This window comes from Rattus norvegicus, chromosome 1 (assembly GCF_036323735.1).
Source record: "Rattus norvegicus strain BN/NHsdMcwi chromosome 1, GRCr8, whole genome shotgun sequence".
Taxonomy (NCBI): Eukaryota; Metazoa; Chordata; class Mammalia; order Rodentia; family Muridae; genus Rattus; species Rattus norvegicus.
Genome location: NC_086019.1, coordinates 165,744,444 through 165,764,337, shown reverse-complemented (window position 1 = coordinate 165,764,337; position 19,894 = coordinate 165,744,444). Strand labels below are relative to the sequence as shown.

The window sequence follows — 19,894 nt, the reverse complement described above, 5'->3', positions numbered from 1 at the left end:
TCTTGGTACATGACCCAGAGAACCTTTTCTTTTCCCTCCTCCATGCTCAATTTCCTGGCTTAGGAATGCAAACATGTATTTTCCAAAGAGGAAGGGATTTCCATAAACGGGGAACTGCTCTGCTCTTGAGAGAGAGCTAACTTATGACAGATCCCAAGTCTGCCTAACAGCTTAGCCTCCAGAATACAAGGACCAACTAGAAGGATGTGAAGCCACCAACCTAGGCCCAGGACATACTTGTTCTCACTGGAAGATGAAGCAATCCTCTGTATTTCTAGGAAGCGAATCTTCCTCTTGGCCTGGTGGCTGGGTGGAGAAAGCTCTTCAGAGAGGGTGCTGGGGTAGGTGGAAGGAACTACAGGTAAGAAGCAGACAGACAAACCAAGAATGGTTAGTCAGGGGGTGAGCAGCTCCTCACCTTCTCATAACAGACACACTACCTTAGTAAGTGTGACTGCAAGGACACATGCAAACTGAAGAGGCAGTTCCCAGGCAGAGCCTGACCCATGAGACCAAGGTCGTTAACTAAAATCCAGATACAGGGTTTCCACTTCCTCAGAGGAAAGTATTCTAAAGAGCACGGTAGAGTGAGGCAGTTCCCCTCATACTGAGAAACTGGAACAGGTCCTATTGTCAATGCTGCAGAGGCACCAGGAGAGCCCAGCACCAAGTCTGCCAAAGACCCTAAGAGCCTGTGTTGGTGCCACCATCTTCTGTGGAACTTTTCCACCCCCAGCTCTCATATCACTAAGGTATAAAATAATCTCTTCTCTTGGTTCCCATGACCGCTTTCTTAGGACTTTACCACCTCTAACCACCCCTCTTCTCTCCCTCCCCAGAGATTTGATGGGCCCTCTTTGCTCCGCCCACAGTGCCTGCATATTCAATGACTGACAAGCTGACCTGCAAATCTGCATCTGACCCAGAGAACGTCCTTGCATTCTAGACTCCCATTCTTAACATCCTCATCTCATGAACCTGAACAAGTAGAATCCCAAATTCAACAGCTAGAAGAGAGCTTGCCCATAACTATGGCCTCAGAGTCCCAGTAGCAGCAGCTGACCTGCTCATGACACATGGCGAACTCTCACCCTGTGAGACACTTGGCATGTCTTCACTTACTCCCGGTACTTAGGCTTACTGGGTTTATGTACCTGACTCCCACCTAGAACACGAGGTGCACGAAGGGAAACCTTTTTCAAGGTTTCCAAAAGATGTTTAACGTCAACTTCTAAGCCTACAGTTTAAAAGACAAAACAAGAGTATGGAGAGACAGCTTAGCAGTTCAAGCAGACCCAAGTTCAATTCCCATCATCCACATAAGGGCTTACAATTGTAAGTTGTTACTCCAGTTCCAGGGGAACCAATGCCCACTTCTGGCCTCTGGGGGCACCAGGCACACACCTAGTGTTCAGACATACATGCAGTCAAAACACCCATACATAGAAGATAAAATAGAGCAAAATAAAGACAAGTAAAAAAGCACACAGAGCAATATGAGAAGTAGGAGTCAAGGTCACTGAATGCAGATGAGATCAGGATCAGTCACAAGCATCTGAGAGCTACTCTCAGGCAGCGTGGAGTCACTCCAGGTGGTCTAAGGTGAGCACGCGGCTCAGAAATCACCCTGCATCACACATGACTGTGCCACGCTGAGGTCAGAGGATCCTAGCAGTCCTCTGCTCAGATAGAGTGGATCTTCACAAGTGGCCCTACTCACCTTTCTCCAAGAAATTCTCCAAGTCCTCAGTAAGGTTAGGTGAATCCTCGTGATCCAGCATAAACTTCAGGATGACAGCCAACTCAGCCTATGCCACAGAGAGAGAAAAGGACATCACTGTGGAGCCGGAGACGACACTGATGGGAGGGCTCGGGACCTATCCCAGCAGTGCTAACCCCAGGGCCTGCTGGGTCCCTCTTAACCCATAAAGCTGAAGCTGCACGGCCTGCCCAAAACACGCTGGCTCTACGTGCTCTTCCCTCCCGGAAAGTTTTTACGGATAACTTTGCTGACTTCTTGCAAATAACCCCTGGCAGAGGAAAAACCAAGTGGCGTGGCAAGAAGGCACATAGGGACACACACCCAAAGGCTGCAAATCCTACACTGTCTCCAAATACAGGACAATTCAAAGCATGTGTACTGAACAGTCTGGGAATGACAGTACCAGCAATGTCATTTCCTTCTTCGCATTTAAACATTTTCTCCTTTTGCTTTTTAAACAATATTACAAATATTACCTTTTTAGAGAATAATAATTTTTAAAGAATAATAAATTTTAAAGGGAAACATTTGGGTGAGGGAAGCCCAGGCTGGGCTGGCAAGTGAGACGAAAGCACAAAAGCCTACCTGAACCCCATATTCAAACTGCTCCCAGTCCCGGGGGTTTCTGGAGCTCATGGTGGAGTGATATAAAAATAGCATTACCATCTAGAAGGCAAACGAAGGCACAGTGACTGAGTGACAGGTCTCTTTCTAATGCTCCCAACTCAGAGCTGCTCTGAGTCAGTCTCTTTCACAAGTTCCCATTCGCAGGCCAAGCCACCACCCTTCATAACCGCAGGCAGAGAGATGGCGCAGTGGTGAGAGCACTGGCTACTCTCCTAGAGAACCAGGTTCAGTCCCTGCAACCACATGACAACTCCCCCCTTCCAGATCGTCATCCTCACCCTCACATAGACACGCCCGCAGGCAAAGCACCAATGCACATAAAAGAAGTCTTTAAAATGGGAGACAACATTTTTTCCAAAATAAATCCAAGGGCTCACAAGGCAGTGGTGACTCACAACTTAATCCCAGCACTTGGGAGGCAAAGGCAGTGGATCTGAGTTTGAAGTCAGCCTGGTCTATAAAATGAGGTCTAGGACAACCAGAGCTACACAGAGAAACCTTGTTTCTGAGATGACGATAACAACAATAATAAAACAAATAAATTCAATTCAACTGATGCTCACAGTGCAGAAAGACAGGTGTCACAATTTCTACACAGTCGAATTCCTCAACTTAAGGAATCATGAGCATAAAACTAAGGACTATCTCTACAGACCAGCACCCAGCAGAGGAAATGAAGTCAACTAAGCTTGAAAGAAAAACACGATGACCACTGAGTGAGGACCAACCCTCCATCGTGGGTAGCAGTGTGGTCAAGTCGAGTCGTTTGTCCAAGATCACAGGCTTACAGAATCCTTAGACAAAAATGGCCTCTGAATCAACCAACTGGCTGGCCTTGCCTCCACATTTGAAGAGTCCCAGAAAGAAAGCACTCAGCACTCCTCTAGGTCTCTGCCACCCAAGTCTGGAACCCCACAGGTACCTTGGCCAGTTCCATCTCGGAGCCCTCCATCACTTTCTGCACAGATACCAGGCATTGTGTAGATGAAGGATGCTTCCGATTTTCTGCAATGACAGCCATATAGCAAACAATAAACTCTCAAAACTTCTCAGCTTCAGAAACAGAAGCACAGTCTCCAAGGAGACTACCAGGCAGAGGGCCCCTTACTCCTAACTCTCGTCACCTGCCCCATATTTCCACCTGAAGTCAGCTCTACTGTGGGACAGCTTGTGCTCCACTTGAGTATTAGAAGAAAAGCCGCTAGGGCATCAGCAATGATAACTCTGGTTGAGAGTTATCTACACGTACCTGTCAGCTCATTGGCTCTCTCCCAGAGCCTGAAGGAAGGAGCCAGAGATTTGAGATCATTCTAGAGCCCTGTCTCAGCTAAGTCTGAAGAGAAGGTCTACAAGTGAGTCCAGTAAGAGAAACTGAGGACACTGTGCCCTTATGCTGCCAGAGCCATTTCACAGTAGATAATCTCTTGAGGTAGAAATGGCAGGCAAGCTGTTCAACGTTAAAGATGACAATTCTGTGATACAAAAATGACCAGGGAGTGGAAGCTGACGTGCACTGTGCCCCAAGTTCCACAAGCATTCTTATTTAATCCTTCTACTAACCAGATGAGCACAATACACAGAGAACCTATGTGTTTAATAAAAAATGGCCTCTGCACCTTTACCTCCTATGTAAGCAATTACCTAAGAATACTATTTTTCTTGCAAAGGAAAGGAATTTTCTTACAAAGTTAATATGAAGCCTTTCTTTCCTTTCTCTTCAAAATAGGGAGGATCACAGTGTTATCAATTGTCTGATCTATCTGGACCTGACATGGACTCTAGGACTGAAGAGACATTTTCCTTAAAAATAAGCTGGTGGTGGAGGCACCTCAAGATTCAGGGAGGCTGACACAGCTATCTGTCTTTCTGCTAGAGTTGGGGACTCTAAACCTTCCTGAAGCCAGACACCCATGACTGAGTTCCCAGGTCCCAGGAGCTGGAGCTGACCAGCTAGTTAATATACTTACTCTGTAGAAAACTGCAAACAAAGTCTAGTCTTTCCGGCAGTGGCTGCTGTAGGATTTGTTGCCCCTCTTTAGTGTCATGGCTAAAACAAACAAAAAGCAACCATTAGGACAAGAGAACCCGCCATTTTTGCCTCCTGTTTCCCTACAGCCTCCCTCCCCTTCAGGCCCAGTCTGTTCTAGGCCTGGAGGCAGTGAAGAAGACTCAAAAACACTACTTTACTCTGATGAAAATGTATGGTGGGTAAGAAATGCAGCCTTCAAGCACAAGATTCTTCTATAAAATATGGCACTCTGACAAGCCACTTGCAATACAACAAAGTTTTGTGAGAAAGCTGGGAGGAAATGGCACAAATAAATGGGAAGCTATGTTAAACTGCCTAGAGTGGCTCAACTCTAACATGTCAGAAAACACGGGAAACATGGCTAAAAGTAAAGTGGGAGAGGACCATGGAAAGAGACAACAGGGCCAAAGTCGGAAACAAAATGGGTGAAGCCAAGGCTCTGAAATGACAGTACAAAGTTCTCACACTCTACAGTAGGCACAGACAGAAATGGCTGAAGACTCTAAGAGGTGGTACTAAGGAACAATCATTCTTCCTCAAACTATCCAACAACCAACGCATAAAAGCGAAAAGAAACAAGGGAGAGAGTGTGATGGTTTGTACATGTTTGGCCCAGGGAGTGGCACTACTAGGATGTGTGCCATTGTTGGAGTAGGTGTGTCACTGTGGGCATGAACTTTAAGACCAACGTTCTAGTTGCCTAGAAGCGAATTTTCTCCTAGCTGCCTTCAGAACAAGAAATGTTAACTTAGCTTCTCCAGCCTCACATCTGCCTGGCACTGCCATGCTCCTGCCTTGATGATAATGGACTGAGCCTCTCAACCTGTAAGCCAGCCCCAATTAAATGTTGTCCTTTACAAAACTTGCATTGGTCATGGTGTCTGTTCACTGCAATAAAACTCTAAGACAAAAGTTGGTACCAGGAACTGGAGTATTGCTGTGATAGGCCTGACCATGCTTTTGTTTAGAAGAATGTGGCCGTTATGGGGCTTTGGATTTGGAAAGCAGTGGAATCCTTTAAGTGGGGCTTAATGGGCAATCCTAGTAGGACTTTGTTGGAAGACTTTGTTGCTGAGAGTGATTTGAAGGGTGCAAGACCTGGCCCAAGAGGTTTGTTTCAGTGGAGAAGAATCTCAGTATATGGCATAGAAACTGTTTTTGTGGTATTTTGGTGAAGAATGTGGCTGGCTGCTTTTTGTCTAAAGAGTAACAGCCTGGTGTAACTTCTGTTGGGTGGTTACTACTGTGCTTATGAAGAGCATTCTAATGAAAAGGAGCGAGCTGAGAAAGGACAATGGAAAATGTATGGTTCAAGATTAAAGGGGCACCAGGAACTGAAATGGAGCTGAATCCTGTGTTCAAGGCTATTACATTAAGGGAGTGGGGACATTGGGGCAAGACCCCACTCAGCTAAGTTTAGGTCCAGGCATGATAATACAAGCCTTTAATCCCAGGAGGCAAAGTCAATCAGATCTCTGAGTTCAAGGCCAGCATAGAACAGAGCAAATTCTAGGCAAAGAAAACTTAAGCACAGGCTTGGTGGAGCACATGTTTAATCCCAGTGCTTAGGAGTCAGGCCTGCAGACCTCTGAGCTCAAAGTCAGTCTACGGAACAAGTTCCAGGACAGCCAAGCTTAGGCAGTGAAGGCGTTGGAAAACACAAAGCTGGTGATAATGTAATAGAACAAGGGGGCCATGTTCCGGCCCCAGCAAGAACAGAACTCAGAAGCTTCACCATGTGGCTCTGGCTTTAGAGTCACGAACAGAAATGACTACTGGGACACTGATGCTAGTTAGCTGGGGCTAAGAAATAAGCGGTGATTAAAAAGAGACCAGCATCACTGAGGTGAAATCTTCTGGGAAGTGTTTAATGAGAGCACAAAGAAGCTGTGTCTAGAAGTAGCCAAGGTTGTACCTCATGCTGCAGCTGACTTGCCTTGGTCGTGGTATCTGTTCATAGCAGTAAACCATAACTAAGACCATAAAACTCTTAATACTGCCCCTGGCATAAGTAAATCAATACGGAACTGTCCTGGAGCCATGGTTCAACTATCCTGATGCTATGTCCCTGTAATACAGTTCCTCATATTGTGGTGACCTCCATCCGAAAACTATTTTCATTGAGACTACATAACTATAACTTTGCTACTATTATGAATTATGATATGATTATATAATATATAAGATATCTCATACGAGTCCTATGAAAGGGTGGTTCACCAACCCCAAAGTGGTCACAACCCACAGACTGAGAACCACTTTCCTAGAGCCCATCCCAGACTGCTCACATCTCTAAGCTATCAGGAAGGAAGCTGTCTAGAATGACAGCTAACTTCCATCACCCTCTCACAAGCATTCTACAGAGCTCACATAACCATGCAGTGGTACCACTTAGAACCGCCTGCCCACTCTGGCTGCTGATAGAAAGGAAGGCATCTAGTGTGCATCCAGGACATCCACGGTGACTCAGTACTTGAAGGACAGAGAGGAGAGGTCAACATAGTAAGACAAATACCATGCCCCTAAGGGAGGGAAAAAGTCAAGTTGAGTGTACAGCTTTTCTCCCAGCACTTGGGTGGCAGAGGCAGGTGGATGGATCTTCATGTGGTCTACATAGTTAGTTCCAGGCCAGAAAAGGCTACATAGTGAGACCCTGTCTCAAAAAAAAAAAAAAAAAAAAAAAAAAAAAAAAGAAAAGAAAAGAAAAGAAAGTAAAGGGAGAAGGAAAGAAGAAATAATAATAATCAGGCTATTACAGTAAATTTTGCCGCTCAAGTCTCAAAGCTATCAGAGAGAGAACCACCTTGTCCCTTTAGACTGAACAAATAGAAAAACAAAGAAGAAAATCCTCAGGAGCCGATGCCAGTGCATTTTCCCATTAATGAACAAACAAACAGAAGCGCCCAGGGGCCTGCCAATCTGCACTCCCTGTCTGAAGAACAAACCTCCTGATTTACAGCAGCACCAGTAGGACTATCCGAAGGGCAGCAGCGACAGCATCCTGTTTCCCAAAGGAACTGCTGTGTCTTCTTGTATCTGACATGGAGGTCAAGCCTAACATGAGATCTCAGTGTCTGGTAGTCTAAGGCTAACTGGCAGCACTCTATAATAGAAAATGGGTACTGAATTTCTCTTTGAAAAAATTTCCTCCAGGAATAAACCCAGAGTGGCTTAAGCAAGGATAAATCCACATCCTTGCTTCTGGACAGTGGAGTAGGAACTTCCTCACAAACATTCCTCTGGAAGAGAGGAGGGATGCTCATGAGGCTTAGAAAAGTCAGAAGAAACTCAGGAAGCTCGCCAACAAGGCACTTCCTACCAGTCATATAAGCAGCAAACAACTGCAGGAGTGGAGAAGAGACACTTCCTGAAGACCCTGGCAAACTGTGCACAGACCTCCAAAGAGCCACTTTGGCAACGTTGTCTGTCACCCATTCCAGCATGAACCTTGGGAGGTGTAACTGCCTGAGTCACTTGTGCTCCCGTAAGTAACTGGTACACTCCTGGGCGCACCACAGCAGACTGGTACAGATGGCTTTTTGGCCTGCTGCCAGCACCCTATCTGAGATACTTGGCCATTTCTGTGCGTCTTCCCAGGAGAAGTTATACAACGTGGACCACCTATTGCTTTTGCAAACAAGTCAAGGAAATTTATCTTTCCTTTTTCTTTTTTTTTTTGGTTCTTTTTTTTTTTCGGAGCTGGGGACCGAACCCAGGGCCTTGCGCTTCCTAGGTAAGCGCTCTACCACTGAGCTAAATCCCCAGCCCCTATCTTTCCTTTTTCAAAATAAGCTTTTTTGTGTGTGTATGGGTGTTTTCCCTGCATGTATGCCTATGCACCCTGAGTGACTCGTGCCAGCTGAGACAGAAAAAAAAACATCAAATCCCCTGGAATTAGAGTTATAGGAATGTGAGCCGCCATGTGAGTGCTGAGAACTGAGCCCAGTTTCTTTGGAAGATCAACCAGACAAAGCTCTCACTCGCTGAGAAGTCTCTAACCCAGAAATTCAGTTTTTCAAAAGCAAAACATTCTGTATCTATTCTGAATTCAAAATAGCACACACTCACCCTAATGTATATTACAACACAAAGAGCATTTATTTATCTGGTTGCCTGTCTTTTAGTGATGGTAAAATTAAATAGTAGGGTAGGTATTGCCAGACTAATAGATTTATTCACCACTCCTGACAAATTTCAACCACTTTATTATTGCTTGAAAATAGTATTTTTAGTATACATATTTATATGTATATGTATATATAAAATATACATACATTAGATAGATAGATAGACAGACAGACAGACAGACAGACAGACAGACATGGATGGATGGACAGATGGATGTACGTACTTAAAGATTCATTTATTCTTTTTTTTTTTTTTTTTTGGAGCTGGGGACCGAACCCAGGGCCTTGCGCTTCCTAGGTAAGCACTCTACCACTGAGCTAAATCCCCAGCCCCAAGATTCATTTATTCTTAAGTGCACTGATGTTTTGCCCACATGCATGTCTGTGTAAGGGTACCAGATCCCCTGGAACTGAGTTACAGATAGCTGTGAGCTGTCATGTGTGTGCTAGAAATTGAACCCTTGTCCTCTGGAAAAGCAACCAGAGCTCTTAACCTCTGAGCCATCTCTCTAGTCCAAAAATAAAATTTTTAAAGACTTATTTTATGTGATTATATATACGTGTGTAAGTGTATGAACAAATTTATGCAAGAGCATGTACCTGTGTGCAAATAGAGGTTAGGAGCAGCCTTGGATCCACAAAATTGAAGTTAAAGGCATTTGCAGGGCATCTGGGTTACATGAGTGCTGGGGTCTGTTCAACAAGTACCCTTACTGAACTCCCTCTCCTGCCCTCTGAATCTAACAGTTTTTAAGAAGCTGCAAACTGCTACTTTATAGGTGGTGTGTAACCTTGCCTGTGTGAGGCACCCTTGCAAAAGCAAAGAGCATCTACGTGCCATTGTGTGGCCACAAGAAAGGCTATAAACTAAAGCAACACCGAGACAATGAACAAAACCAGCACTCAGTGCTTTCTCCAGGATCCAAATAATGGGACGAGAAAAGAATTCCAAATCGAGGAAACAAATCGAGGGAGAAAGAATTAGCTAGGTTGCTGACAAAAGCTGGGGATGGGAGGAGACAGGGTCCCCACCGCTACCTCTCTTGGAGCTATGCCACCAGGCTGGCCTCCATCTCAGAGATCCACCTGCCTCTGCCCCAGAGCACTGGGACTAAAGGTGTGTGCCACCATGCCCTGTTTAAAGGTTTCTCCTCTTCTGTTTGTTATTCATACTCACCAGCAATTCTCCTGCTTCAGCTTCTCAAGCAGCTGGGATGACAGAACATGTCACCACACCTAGCTTAATAAATAGTCTTTACCATTAGGGTAAAGATTTTAGTCAGGCATGATAGCAAATGTCTATAATCCTAGCACCTGGGAGATCATTCAAGATCATTTTTTGATACATAGTCAGCTGGGGCTAGAGCTACATGAGACCCTGTCTCAAGGTGGTGAAGGGAGGAGAAAGAAGAGAGAAAGAACAAAAACCAAACCCAAAATACAAACAAACCAAGCCTCCACCATTTTGGATTTCCATCTGCTAGAAATGGAGAATCACTGAAGCACTACAGGCAGATGAAGTTTTCTTTAAAAAAAAAAAAAATTGGGTGGTGCATGTCTTTAACCAGCACTCTGGAAGCACAGTCGGGTGAAATCTGCGTTTGAGGGCAAACTGGTCTACAGAGCAAGTTCTAGGCCAGCCAGCAAACACAGGAAAACCCTCTCTGGAAAAAACAAAGGAGGGAGGAAAAGCGGGAAGGAAGAAAGGAGGAGGAAGAGGAAGGGGAGGGGGAGAAATAAGGGAGGAAGAGGAGGAAGAGGAAGAAGGGAGAGGGTGAGAAGGAGAAATAGTGGAGGAAGAGGAGGAAGAGAAGGGAGAAGAGAAGGGGAGGAAAAGGGGGAAGGAAGAAAGGAGGAGGAGAAGGGGGAGAAGGAGGAATAGGAGGAAGAAGAGGAGTAGGGGGTGTGGAGGGTGGCAGTGACCTGACATAAGTCAGCACCAAGGAGAAAAAGGAATTCAATGTATTGCTGAAATGTCCAGTAGCTGGGTAAGAAAGCGGAAGTATTTGGGCCACAGGTGCTTTCCTTCAAAGGAAAACAGGTCAGAACCAGAAGGTGCTTAAAACCCTGTAAGATATTCCTACTCCTAACACCAAATTTCATAACATAAAACCACTCAGGCCTTAGCCACTTAAACACATCTGGCTGGGCCAGTGAGAAGACTCAGTAGGCAAAGAGCAGTAGACACACAAGCCTGATAGCCCTAGAACCCTGAGTGGAGGAGAGAACCAACTCCTGAAAGTTATCCTCTGACCTCCCCATCAATGCTGTGGTACACAAGCATCCATATTCACACACACACACACACACACACACACACACACACACACACACACACCCCTTCTGTAATGAGATAGGAAGGCAGAAGTGAAAGAGGCTTACAAAAGACTACTTTTGAGAGAGGAAGATTGGAAATCCTTAGGGGTAGTCTCTTGGAATTGTGCCTTGAAGCACGAGAAGCTTTGAAGAGCCTTCTGTGCCAGTGTAAGGCTAGGACAAGACTAAAACCTCAGAGCCTAGAAAGGTAAGGTCAAGGTGGTCAAGGTGCTCATCTTTGAGCCCACTTACCCTTCTAATCTCCCAACCCCACCTGGTTTTCTGGTCAGAGCCCACCAAACATGTAGATGCAGTCCCCGCCACTGGCTGAGATTTGGAGAACACATACTCACATGCTGTTAATAATCTTGATGAAGATGCTGCAGTCCTGGAGCTGCAGCACTGTCTCCACTGGGTCAGCAACATGCAGACTGTTCACCTACGACCCAAACGAAATAGTCTGGTGAGATGACTTAAAATGCCAGGAGGGCACAGTTTACAGCATCCCCCAGATGCTGGCATCAACTAATACTCTAGCTTCCCCAGTGCTGGGGTTGCAAGTGCACTCTATACCAGACCTCCAAGATTCTTAATCTACACCCACTCATCCGCCAGTGAGTGTACCCATCCATACAGTCGCCTGAGACAAACCGAGTATCAGGTTTTCACCAGTAAGAGTCCGCTAGGAGAGTTCCCTGAGATCCTGGAGCACACTCAGTGCATGGGAAGACCTACGTCTAGCAACAAGACTTGGCAGGTAACTGCACCCACAAGGAGGAGACCAGGCCTCTCTTTCTGCTTTGTACTGACCTCCATTTGTGCATGTGTGTACTCATGAAACTAATAAACAAGTGTAAAACTAATAATTGTTTGCAAACACACACTTTAGTATGGAGGGAAGAAGAAGAAACAATGAAAGAACAAAATAAGTTGTTTTTAAAAAGAAGAACCCAGAAGGAAAAGTTCTCATTATGATCCAACTGCCTGTTCTTTTTAACACTACAAAATTCATCACGGGTCACACACAAATATTTAAAGTACACAAGATATTCAACAGCATTTACAGCTTCTATAGCAAAGTCCATAAGTTAATTCCACAGGCACCCGGGCTCATATTTACCTCTACCCCCTGCTAATTAACTACATCCCTAGCACAAAGAGGGGAAGAAGAGAAGGATCACTTAGAAATTAGGCTATTTCTAACAATTTCAGAAAGTGGTTATGTGAAACCAACTAGGATCTACTATTTATAAATGTGATCTTTAAAGAACACTAGTGAGATCCAGTCAGAGGGCTCAGTAGGTAAAGGAGCTTGCTGCCAAGCCTGACAATCTGAGTTCAATCTCCAGGTCCAACACAACAGAAAAAAAAACCAACTACTGTAAGCTGTCTTCTGACTCTACACACACAGGCACTCATGCACATACAAAATAAATGTCTAAAAAATGTTTGAAGCTGTAGGTTAAGTCAGCACAGTAGAGGCTGGAGAGATGGCTCAGTGGTTAAGAGCTCCGACTGCTCTTCCAGAGGTCCTGAGTTCAATTCCCAACAACCACATGGTGGCTCACAACCATCTGTAATGGGATTTGAAACCTTCTTCTAGTGTGTCTGAAGACAGCTATAGTGTACTCACTCTACAGTGTACTCACATACGTAAAATAAATAAAAATCTTTAAAAAAAAAAGTCAGTACATGCCTATAATCTCAGCTTCTGGGAAGCTGAGAAAGAAGGATCACTGGCATTCAGGATAGCATGGGCTACGCAGCAGATCCTAGCTCTCATACACACACATCTTAAGGTCATAAAAGGCTGCTGAAGGGGATGGCAGCTCACCACATCTGTAAACTCCAGTCCTAGATAACCCGACATCCTATTCTGACCTCCTCAGGCACCAGGCAAACCTGTGGTGCAGACACATGCATACGGGCAAAAAACAAAAACTATACATATAAAAAGGAATTAAATTTTAAAAAATTAGGGGTTGGGGATTTAGCTCAGTGGTAGAGCGCTTGCCTAGGAAGCGCAAGGCCCTGGGTTCGGTCCCCAGATCCGAAAAAAAGAACCAAAAAAAAAAAAAAAAATTAAAATAGGGGTCTGGAAAAGATGGCTCAAAGGTGACTCTGGAGGACCTGAGTGACTCCCAGCACCCACCCACATCAGGCAGCTCACGTCAGGTCCAGAAGCCCCAGACCACCCGTCTCTGCCATCTCTTTCTCCCTAAGAGCAGTGCCTCAACAGAAAGATTATTATTGTGTAAATAAGCTTAAAGAATGGTTCCTGCTTACTAGAAAATCAGATCTTTTAAGATGTTTCTGTGGGCAAGAAACCACCATTAATTCTCCAAAAGTCTGGGAGAAAGCTGCAACCTCTGGTGAGGGTGCCTACTTCTGGAAAGCCTTATCAGTTCAGACCTCACCCTGATGACTGCCATAGAAAATCTGCTTGCTCATCTGCCATTTGCTCTCCTCTCGGATCCCAACCCTACAGATCGATGGCTGTGATGGTTTGAATTAACATGGCCCCACAGGACCATAGGGAGTTGCACTATTAAGAGGTGTGGTCTTTCTGGAGGAGGTGTGGCCTTACTGGAGGAAGTGTGTTTCAGTACTTCTTTTGCTGCTGCCTGTGGATCAAGATGTAGAATCTCAGCTTCTTCTCTAAAACCATGTCTGCCTGCGTGTCACCATGCTCTATGATAACAACGGACTAAATCTCTCAACTGCAACCAGCACCAATGAAATGTTTTCCTTTATAAGATTTGCTGTATTCATGGTGTCTCTTCACAGCAATAGAAATTCTAATGACCTTGGAAGTTGGTCCCCAATAAATCTTTCTTTCTGCCCACAGAGTGGTCTGGTTTCGTAGTTTCTCTGTGCCATCACTTACATTTGGTGCCTGAAACCTGGGAGGGACACTTAATCCTCCAGCAGATCCTGCCTCTCCAGGCTGAATCAAACTGCTGATTTCTGACCCTCCCAGGTCAGATCACTTCCGAGGGCTCCTGCCACCCACCATATTCAACCCCAAATTTCAAAGTGCACCTCTTCAGCTGTTTCCCCTTCACCTACTATAACCACTGACCTCTTCTGAGTCAGTAGAGCCGCCTGCTCTCCCTACTTGCTCATGGAGTCTAGCACAAAACTGTGCTGGTACCAGGCAGCCTCTCTAAACCTTTTTGGAAGTCCCATCGTGTGGAGGAGGGACATCCGCCACTGACCCTGAGCATCTCTGACACAGTCCACCCAGGACACAGGGTTGAAATTCTTATCAACACAGCAACACACACCCTCTGAATCCCTCCCGTTTCCTTGCTCCGGCCCTGACTGTCTCCCCACCTGTCTCCCAGTTCTCTCCTGGGGTTTGCTCTGTCCCCAACCATGACTTTTGTCTCTGCTAACTACATTTAACAAGCTTCTAAGAAGACGTTTTTAGATAAGGAACATGTTTGATGAATAAGGTTTATGAATCCCTAAGGTCCATTCAGGCTAGCAGAAACTGGTGCTATAGAGAGCTGGCCCCATCTCTAAACACTGGCAGTACTCTCGAGAGAGTGAGTCCTGCGCCTCCAGCAGACAGCACAGTGGAGCTGAGCCTGATGGGCCTGGTGAGCCGGTCCTGAGGGCATGTGTGTGGGAGAGCTGACATCGACACTCGTCTGTCATGGGTTGGCACAAGTGCAGAGGTGATGCCCCCTGCCCCTTGCCACCTCTGGCAGTCAGGATAGCTACCAACAGGGTCAGGAGCTTGGGAGAGCTAGCCTTGAACCTCACCTGGACAGCACAGAAAAGATGACTCTGGTCAGGGCTCATCAGGTGAGCCAACCCAAGGGCAAGAGCATGAAAGAGCTGGCCCTCACTCACTCATCTGGTGTGAGGTGATGTACGTACCCTTTGCTACCTGTGGCAGTTGGGAGAGCTGGCCCTAGGGTCATGAGAGTAAGAGTGCTAGCCCTGGTCCTTGCCTGCACAGCACAGTAAGGCTGGCCCTGGTTAAGGGGTGCAGGTGAGCCAGCCCTGAGGTGAAAACCTCGGAGAGCTGACCTGCACTCTTCTGGCATGAGGTGGCACGAGTGCAGGAGTGATGCCCTCTCCTCCTTTCCCCATTAGCACCTGCAGTAGCTGGGAGAGCTGGCCCTGAGGTCGTGAGAGCAGGAGAGCTAGCTCTGCTCCTTTAGTGGCAGCAATCAAGAGACTGGGCCTTGCACCTCACCTGGGCAGCACAGTAAAACTGGCTCTGAAGGCATGGTGCCCGTGAGGTGGCCTCTGGGCATGATAGCAAAAGAGCTGTCCCTACCTCCTGCTGATGGTAGCACTGGGTGGCCAAGTGCTGGAGAGCTCACTCTGGCAGTGTGGAGAAGAGAAAGCCATTGGGCTGACCAGCTCTGCTACTGCTCAGGGCCAGATCCAGGGCTCTGAGATGGCCCACGGTAAATTCTATATCATCAGTAAATGGGTAGGGTGTCTTAAAGGGCCAGACCTGCTGCTCCAAAGCCGCAGGATCTCTATGACACAGGGCAACTACAGGAGTCCTGAAGAGGATCCAGTATCAATGGTGTCACAGAAGCTAGAGGTCTTGAATCCAACCAATGGAACATTTGCAAATGAAGATGTGTGGGAAAGGGCTGTACTGTGGGAACCCCATGACACAGTACAGCTTCCACGATAAGGTGGGTTTTATGCTTTGTTTTTGTTATTTTTGTTTTGTGTGTTTTTATTCAGAGGGAGGTTGCAAGGAGGAAAGGATATGAGGGGACAGGAAGATGAGTGAGACTGGGGTGCTTGATGGGAAACTCACCAAGAATCAATAAAAAGTTAAAAAAAAAAAAATCAGGCCTTTTTCCTACAGCTAAGTCTCCTGCTGAGAGGGGCAAACTCAGACAGGTTTACCTTGATGAACAGCTTCATGTAAAGAAATGTAAACTCACAAAACAGATTTCAATGTAAAAATGTTGCTTTTTAATATTCTAGAAATAGCTTCCTTTATAAAAATGAGAACGTTTTATTCTGGGGTTATTTGCTGTAGGATAGAAAGCCATTCAAAGGGAAAGCAGTTGAGGCTCAGACAAACAGCACTGGTGACACACACCTTTAATCCCAGCACTTGTGAGACAGAGGCAGGTAGACCTCAAGTGAGTCTGAGGCCAACCTGGTCTACAGAGCGAGTTCTAGGACAGCCAGGGCTACACAGAGAACCCTGTCTTAAAAAACAAAATAAAAAAAGAAGCTGAGGTCTTCCATCCCTAGGCAGAGCACAAACATCAGTGAGGACACAGCTCACTGGGTAACTCAAGCATTGCTGGTCTGCAACAACTTACCCCACCTACTATTTACAAAGGAGTCCAAACTACACTTTAGGTAAAACAAAATATAAATCACCGAAATTTTAGAAGAAAAGATATATAACCTTTCACCAACAACACTCAGTACATTGATTTTCAGCATTTTTACGATTACCTTTATTTTTCTGAAAACAGTGCTGGCGACGGTAAACAGGCCTAGTGAATGCAGACAAACACCTAGCAGGAAGCTACACCTCTACAGAGCCTTGACAAAATTAGCTTTTGGAGGGGAGTTTCACATTTGCTTAATACTCAACTACAGTCTCAGCACTGACAAGGTTTTTCTCTTCTAGTCTTTCCCGGGAGATAATTATTTCACTTTTAAGATTTATTTATTATGTGCATGAATGTGTACCTCCATGACTTTATGTTTATCAAGTGTCCTCTGAGGTCAGAGGGCACCAGAGACCCTAGAACTGGGTTTCTAGGCAAACCACTAGGCCTGGTTCTCATTGCCAACACTGTTTCAAGAAGAAAAAAGTCATAAAAACGCTGAAAGTGAATTATTAAAATGTTGTTGGTGAAAGGTTTTATTTATTTTCAGTGATTTATATATTTATAAGCAAATTTATACGCTGCCTGATATTGTAGTAGGACTGAACTCTGGCCCTCTGTAATGCAGTGATTACTGTAACTGGTACTCTGGATAATTCTTTAAATGACAGCTTTAATTATCAAGTACATGCATGTGTTTTGTGTGTGATTGCATATATGTGTGTATGTATATGGTGTGTGTGTGCATGTGCACACACGAATAGTACATGGTATATGTGTTAAGTCAGAGGACAACTTCTAATATCAATCCTCACCAACTTGGTTGAGAGTGAGTGTCTATTGTTATCCCTGTTCACAGCTACGTAGACCAAGCTGGCTGGATTTTGAGCTTTGGGAATTCTCACCCCTACCTCACACCTTGCCTCAGGTGCACTGGGATTAAAGACACAGGCTAACAGGCTTGACTTTACAAAGGTTCTGAGGACTCATGTTTATGCTTTATCTAGGAGCCATCTCTCCAGCTCTATTACCTGTATATTTTATACCATTTTTTCCTCACATAACAAAACCCTATTTCAAGCTGCTATCATAAAATTAATTCACGAGTGTTTTGCCTCTTGTACGTAGGTGCACGAGATGCATGCAATAGCTGAGACAAAAGACATTAAATCCCCTAGAACTGGAGTTACAGAAAGTTGTGAGTCACCATCTGACTGGTTGAGAACCAAACCGAGGTCCTCTGCAAGAGCAGCAGCAAATGCTTTTAACTGCTGAGCCATCTCTCCTCTTTCTATCCCTAATAATAAATCAACCTTTTTTTTAAAGCTAGTCTTCTATCTAGTCTAGAGTCACTTTGGGTGGTGTGAAGGCGGCCAGTGAACTCTACTCTCCTCTATCGGGAAAAGTCAACGAAGCAATTGCAGAAAAACCTGAGATCATCAACAAATCCTGCTATGAAAATGGCAGATCAAGAAAATGGAGCAACCTTTCAGAACTAAGTGAACTGAGTAATGAAACACGCTGAAAAACACATGAATTACACGGAGAACTGAACATGGCGTCCTAAATAAACCTGTGCAAAGCAACTTGCTCCAGTGTTGTCTTAAATTAATGGTAGGTAGGAGATTTTAAGTAACTTTTAGCAATACTGATAGAAAACTTAATACTGCTACTGGAAAAGTCTCCCTTCCTAACGGATGCAGATAATAAACACAGTGTACACCCTTCCTATATAACTGGAGACTAGGCAATTAAGTGAGAATATTCAAAAGATTTGAGAATATCTATTATAAAAAGTAGTTACAAAAATTCTGTATTGCTGGATAACAATGCTCTAAGTCTCGTGTAATATTGTAAATCATTTACATCCACTTCTGGATTTAGGGAAAGACTTAATTACCTTCCCACTCGGAACTCAGTGTGTATTGTACAGTGTCAGGTGAGGGACAATACTGTCTTCAATTTACAATACACTACATTTGGCTGCCACTATTTTTACTCAGTGAAGCAACAATAAGGGAACACATAAAATATCCACCTTCATTTTTAAAAAGGGGAGAAGGAAGAAACAGAGCAATGGGGGCAGACAGAAACATAATAAAGACAATGAGGAAGACATTGTTGTCCAAAGGTTAGGTCTTTGAAGACCAAAGCTCCTGCCAACGTGGACCATCAAGGTTAACAGTCACTCCTTTAGTCAGAAAAGTATGCAGCCTGGTGTGGTAGTGCCCTGGTGTGGTAGTGCCCTGGTGTGGTAGTGCCCACCTTTGATACCAGCACTTGAGGCAGAGGGGCAGAGGGGCAGAGGGGCAGAGGGGCAGAGAGGCAGAGGCAGAGGCAGAGGGGCAGAGGCAGAGGGGCAGAGGGGCAGAGGGGCAGAGGGGCAGAGGGGCAGAGGGGCAGAGGGGCAGAGGGGCAGAGGGGCAGAGGGGCAGAGGGGCAGAGAGGCAGAGGGGCAGAGGGGCAGAGAGGCAGAGAGGCAGAGAGGCAGAGAGGCAGAGAGGCAGAGAGGCAGAGAGGCAGAGGCAGAGGCAGAGGCAGAGGCAGGAAGAGCTTAGCTCCAGGCCAGGTAAGCCTAGCTACATAGTGAGACCATGTCACACACAAAAAAGAAAAGCACACAGAACAGATGAGACTGGGTTCGCACGCACAATGTCTCAATGTCCTGTTCCATGACCAAAAGGAATATCTGCGAGAAGCCTGCATTGAGCTATATGATATGCAGCAGTATCTTTATGAAAAGTTACCTGGTCTGCAAATGAGAAGACTTTACAGAGCTCTGGCTTATAGAATGCTTTTCTGCTGCATATCTTAGAAAGAAAGGAAAGGAAAGGAAAGGAGAGGAGAGGAGAGGAGAGGAGAGGGGAGGGGAGGGGAGGAGAGGAGAAAGAAAGAAAGAAAGAAAGGAAGAAAGGAAGGAAGGAAGGAAGAAAAGAAGAGAAGAGAAGAGAAGAGAAGAGAAGAGAAGAGAAGAGAAGAGAAGAGAAGAGAAGAGAAAGCAAGCTAGCTAGCTACTTACCCAAGAGAGGAGAGTAGATGCGCGGGTGGCATGGAGTGTCATCTTTGTGATTCCAGCCAGTCACTCCAACCCACCTAGACCCAAGAGAAAAAGCATGGTTAATATATCGAGATCTCGGGGCTGGGGATTTAGCTCAGTGGTAGAGCGCTTACCTAGGAAGCGCAAGGCCCTGGGTTCGGTCCCCAGCTCCGAAAAAAAGAACCAAAAAAAAAAATATATATATCGAGATCTCTGGTCAATAAATACAAGAAAAGCAGCTCCATTTACCAGCTCTGAATACATCAACAAATCACTAGCACTCAATCCACTACCACAGCACAGAAATTTTGAGACTGCAAAGTACATGCATAAATTAGTCTAACGCTTAGATTGTCAGGGTTTACTGCAAAGAATCTTGTACTTAGCTAAATGCTCATCATCACCCAGTTATGGAAAACACAATATTCAAACTTGGTCTGTGTTCTGCTCTTTGGGACATGGTAGCCTTCAACAAGGAACAGTCATGGTTCTGAAAAACAACCAGGGTCTGAATACTGATACCATGAGACCATGATCATGTGACTTTAGACAATTAACATAACCTCTTTTCGACCACTTAATCTGCAAAGTGGATCCATACAAACCTTACCTTACCATAGTAACGCACAGTACCTGGCACATAGCAGTTAATCAACACATAAA

General features: G+C 45.3%; 1 protein-coding gene and 1 long non-coding RNA gene across 13 annotated transcripts in view; one reads left to right on the top strand and one right to left on the bottom strand.

The window, feature by feature from the left end:
- Positions 1-19,894, bottom strand: part of Numa1 (nuclear mitotic apparatus protein 1) — a 74,956-nt gene that overhangs the window by 20,511 nt on the left and 34,551 nt on the right. For all 12 annotated transcript variants that reach the window (XM_063262821.1, XM_039113343.2, XM_039113350.2 and 9 more), the window contains exons 2-8: positions 19,214-19,287; positions 11,215-11,300; positions 4,357-4,436; positions 3,312-3,394; positions 2,348-2,428; positions 1,721-1,808; positions 238-355 (exon numbers count right to left, since the gene is read on the bottom strand). In XM_063262821.1, the coding sequence (XP_063118891.1) occupies positions 238-355; positions 1,721-1,808; positions 2,348-2,428; positions 3,312-3,394; positions 4,357-4,436; positions 11,215-11,300; positions 19,214-19,255 (578 nt within the window). In that variant the 5' untranslated portion in view covers positions 19,256-19,287. The remainder of the gene's footprint in view (positions 1-237; positions 356-1,720; positions 1,809-2,347; positions 2,429-3,311; positions 3,395-4,356; positions 4,437-11,214; positions 11,301-19,213; positions 19,288-19,894) is intronic.
- LOC134483764 (uncharacterized) lies at positions 352-7,129 on the top strand. The gene is made up of 2 exons (XR_010060726.1): positions 352-752; positions 840-7,129. It is a non-coding gene; the product is annotated as an uncharacterized LOC134483764 (long non-coding RNA).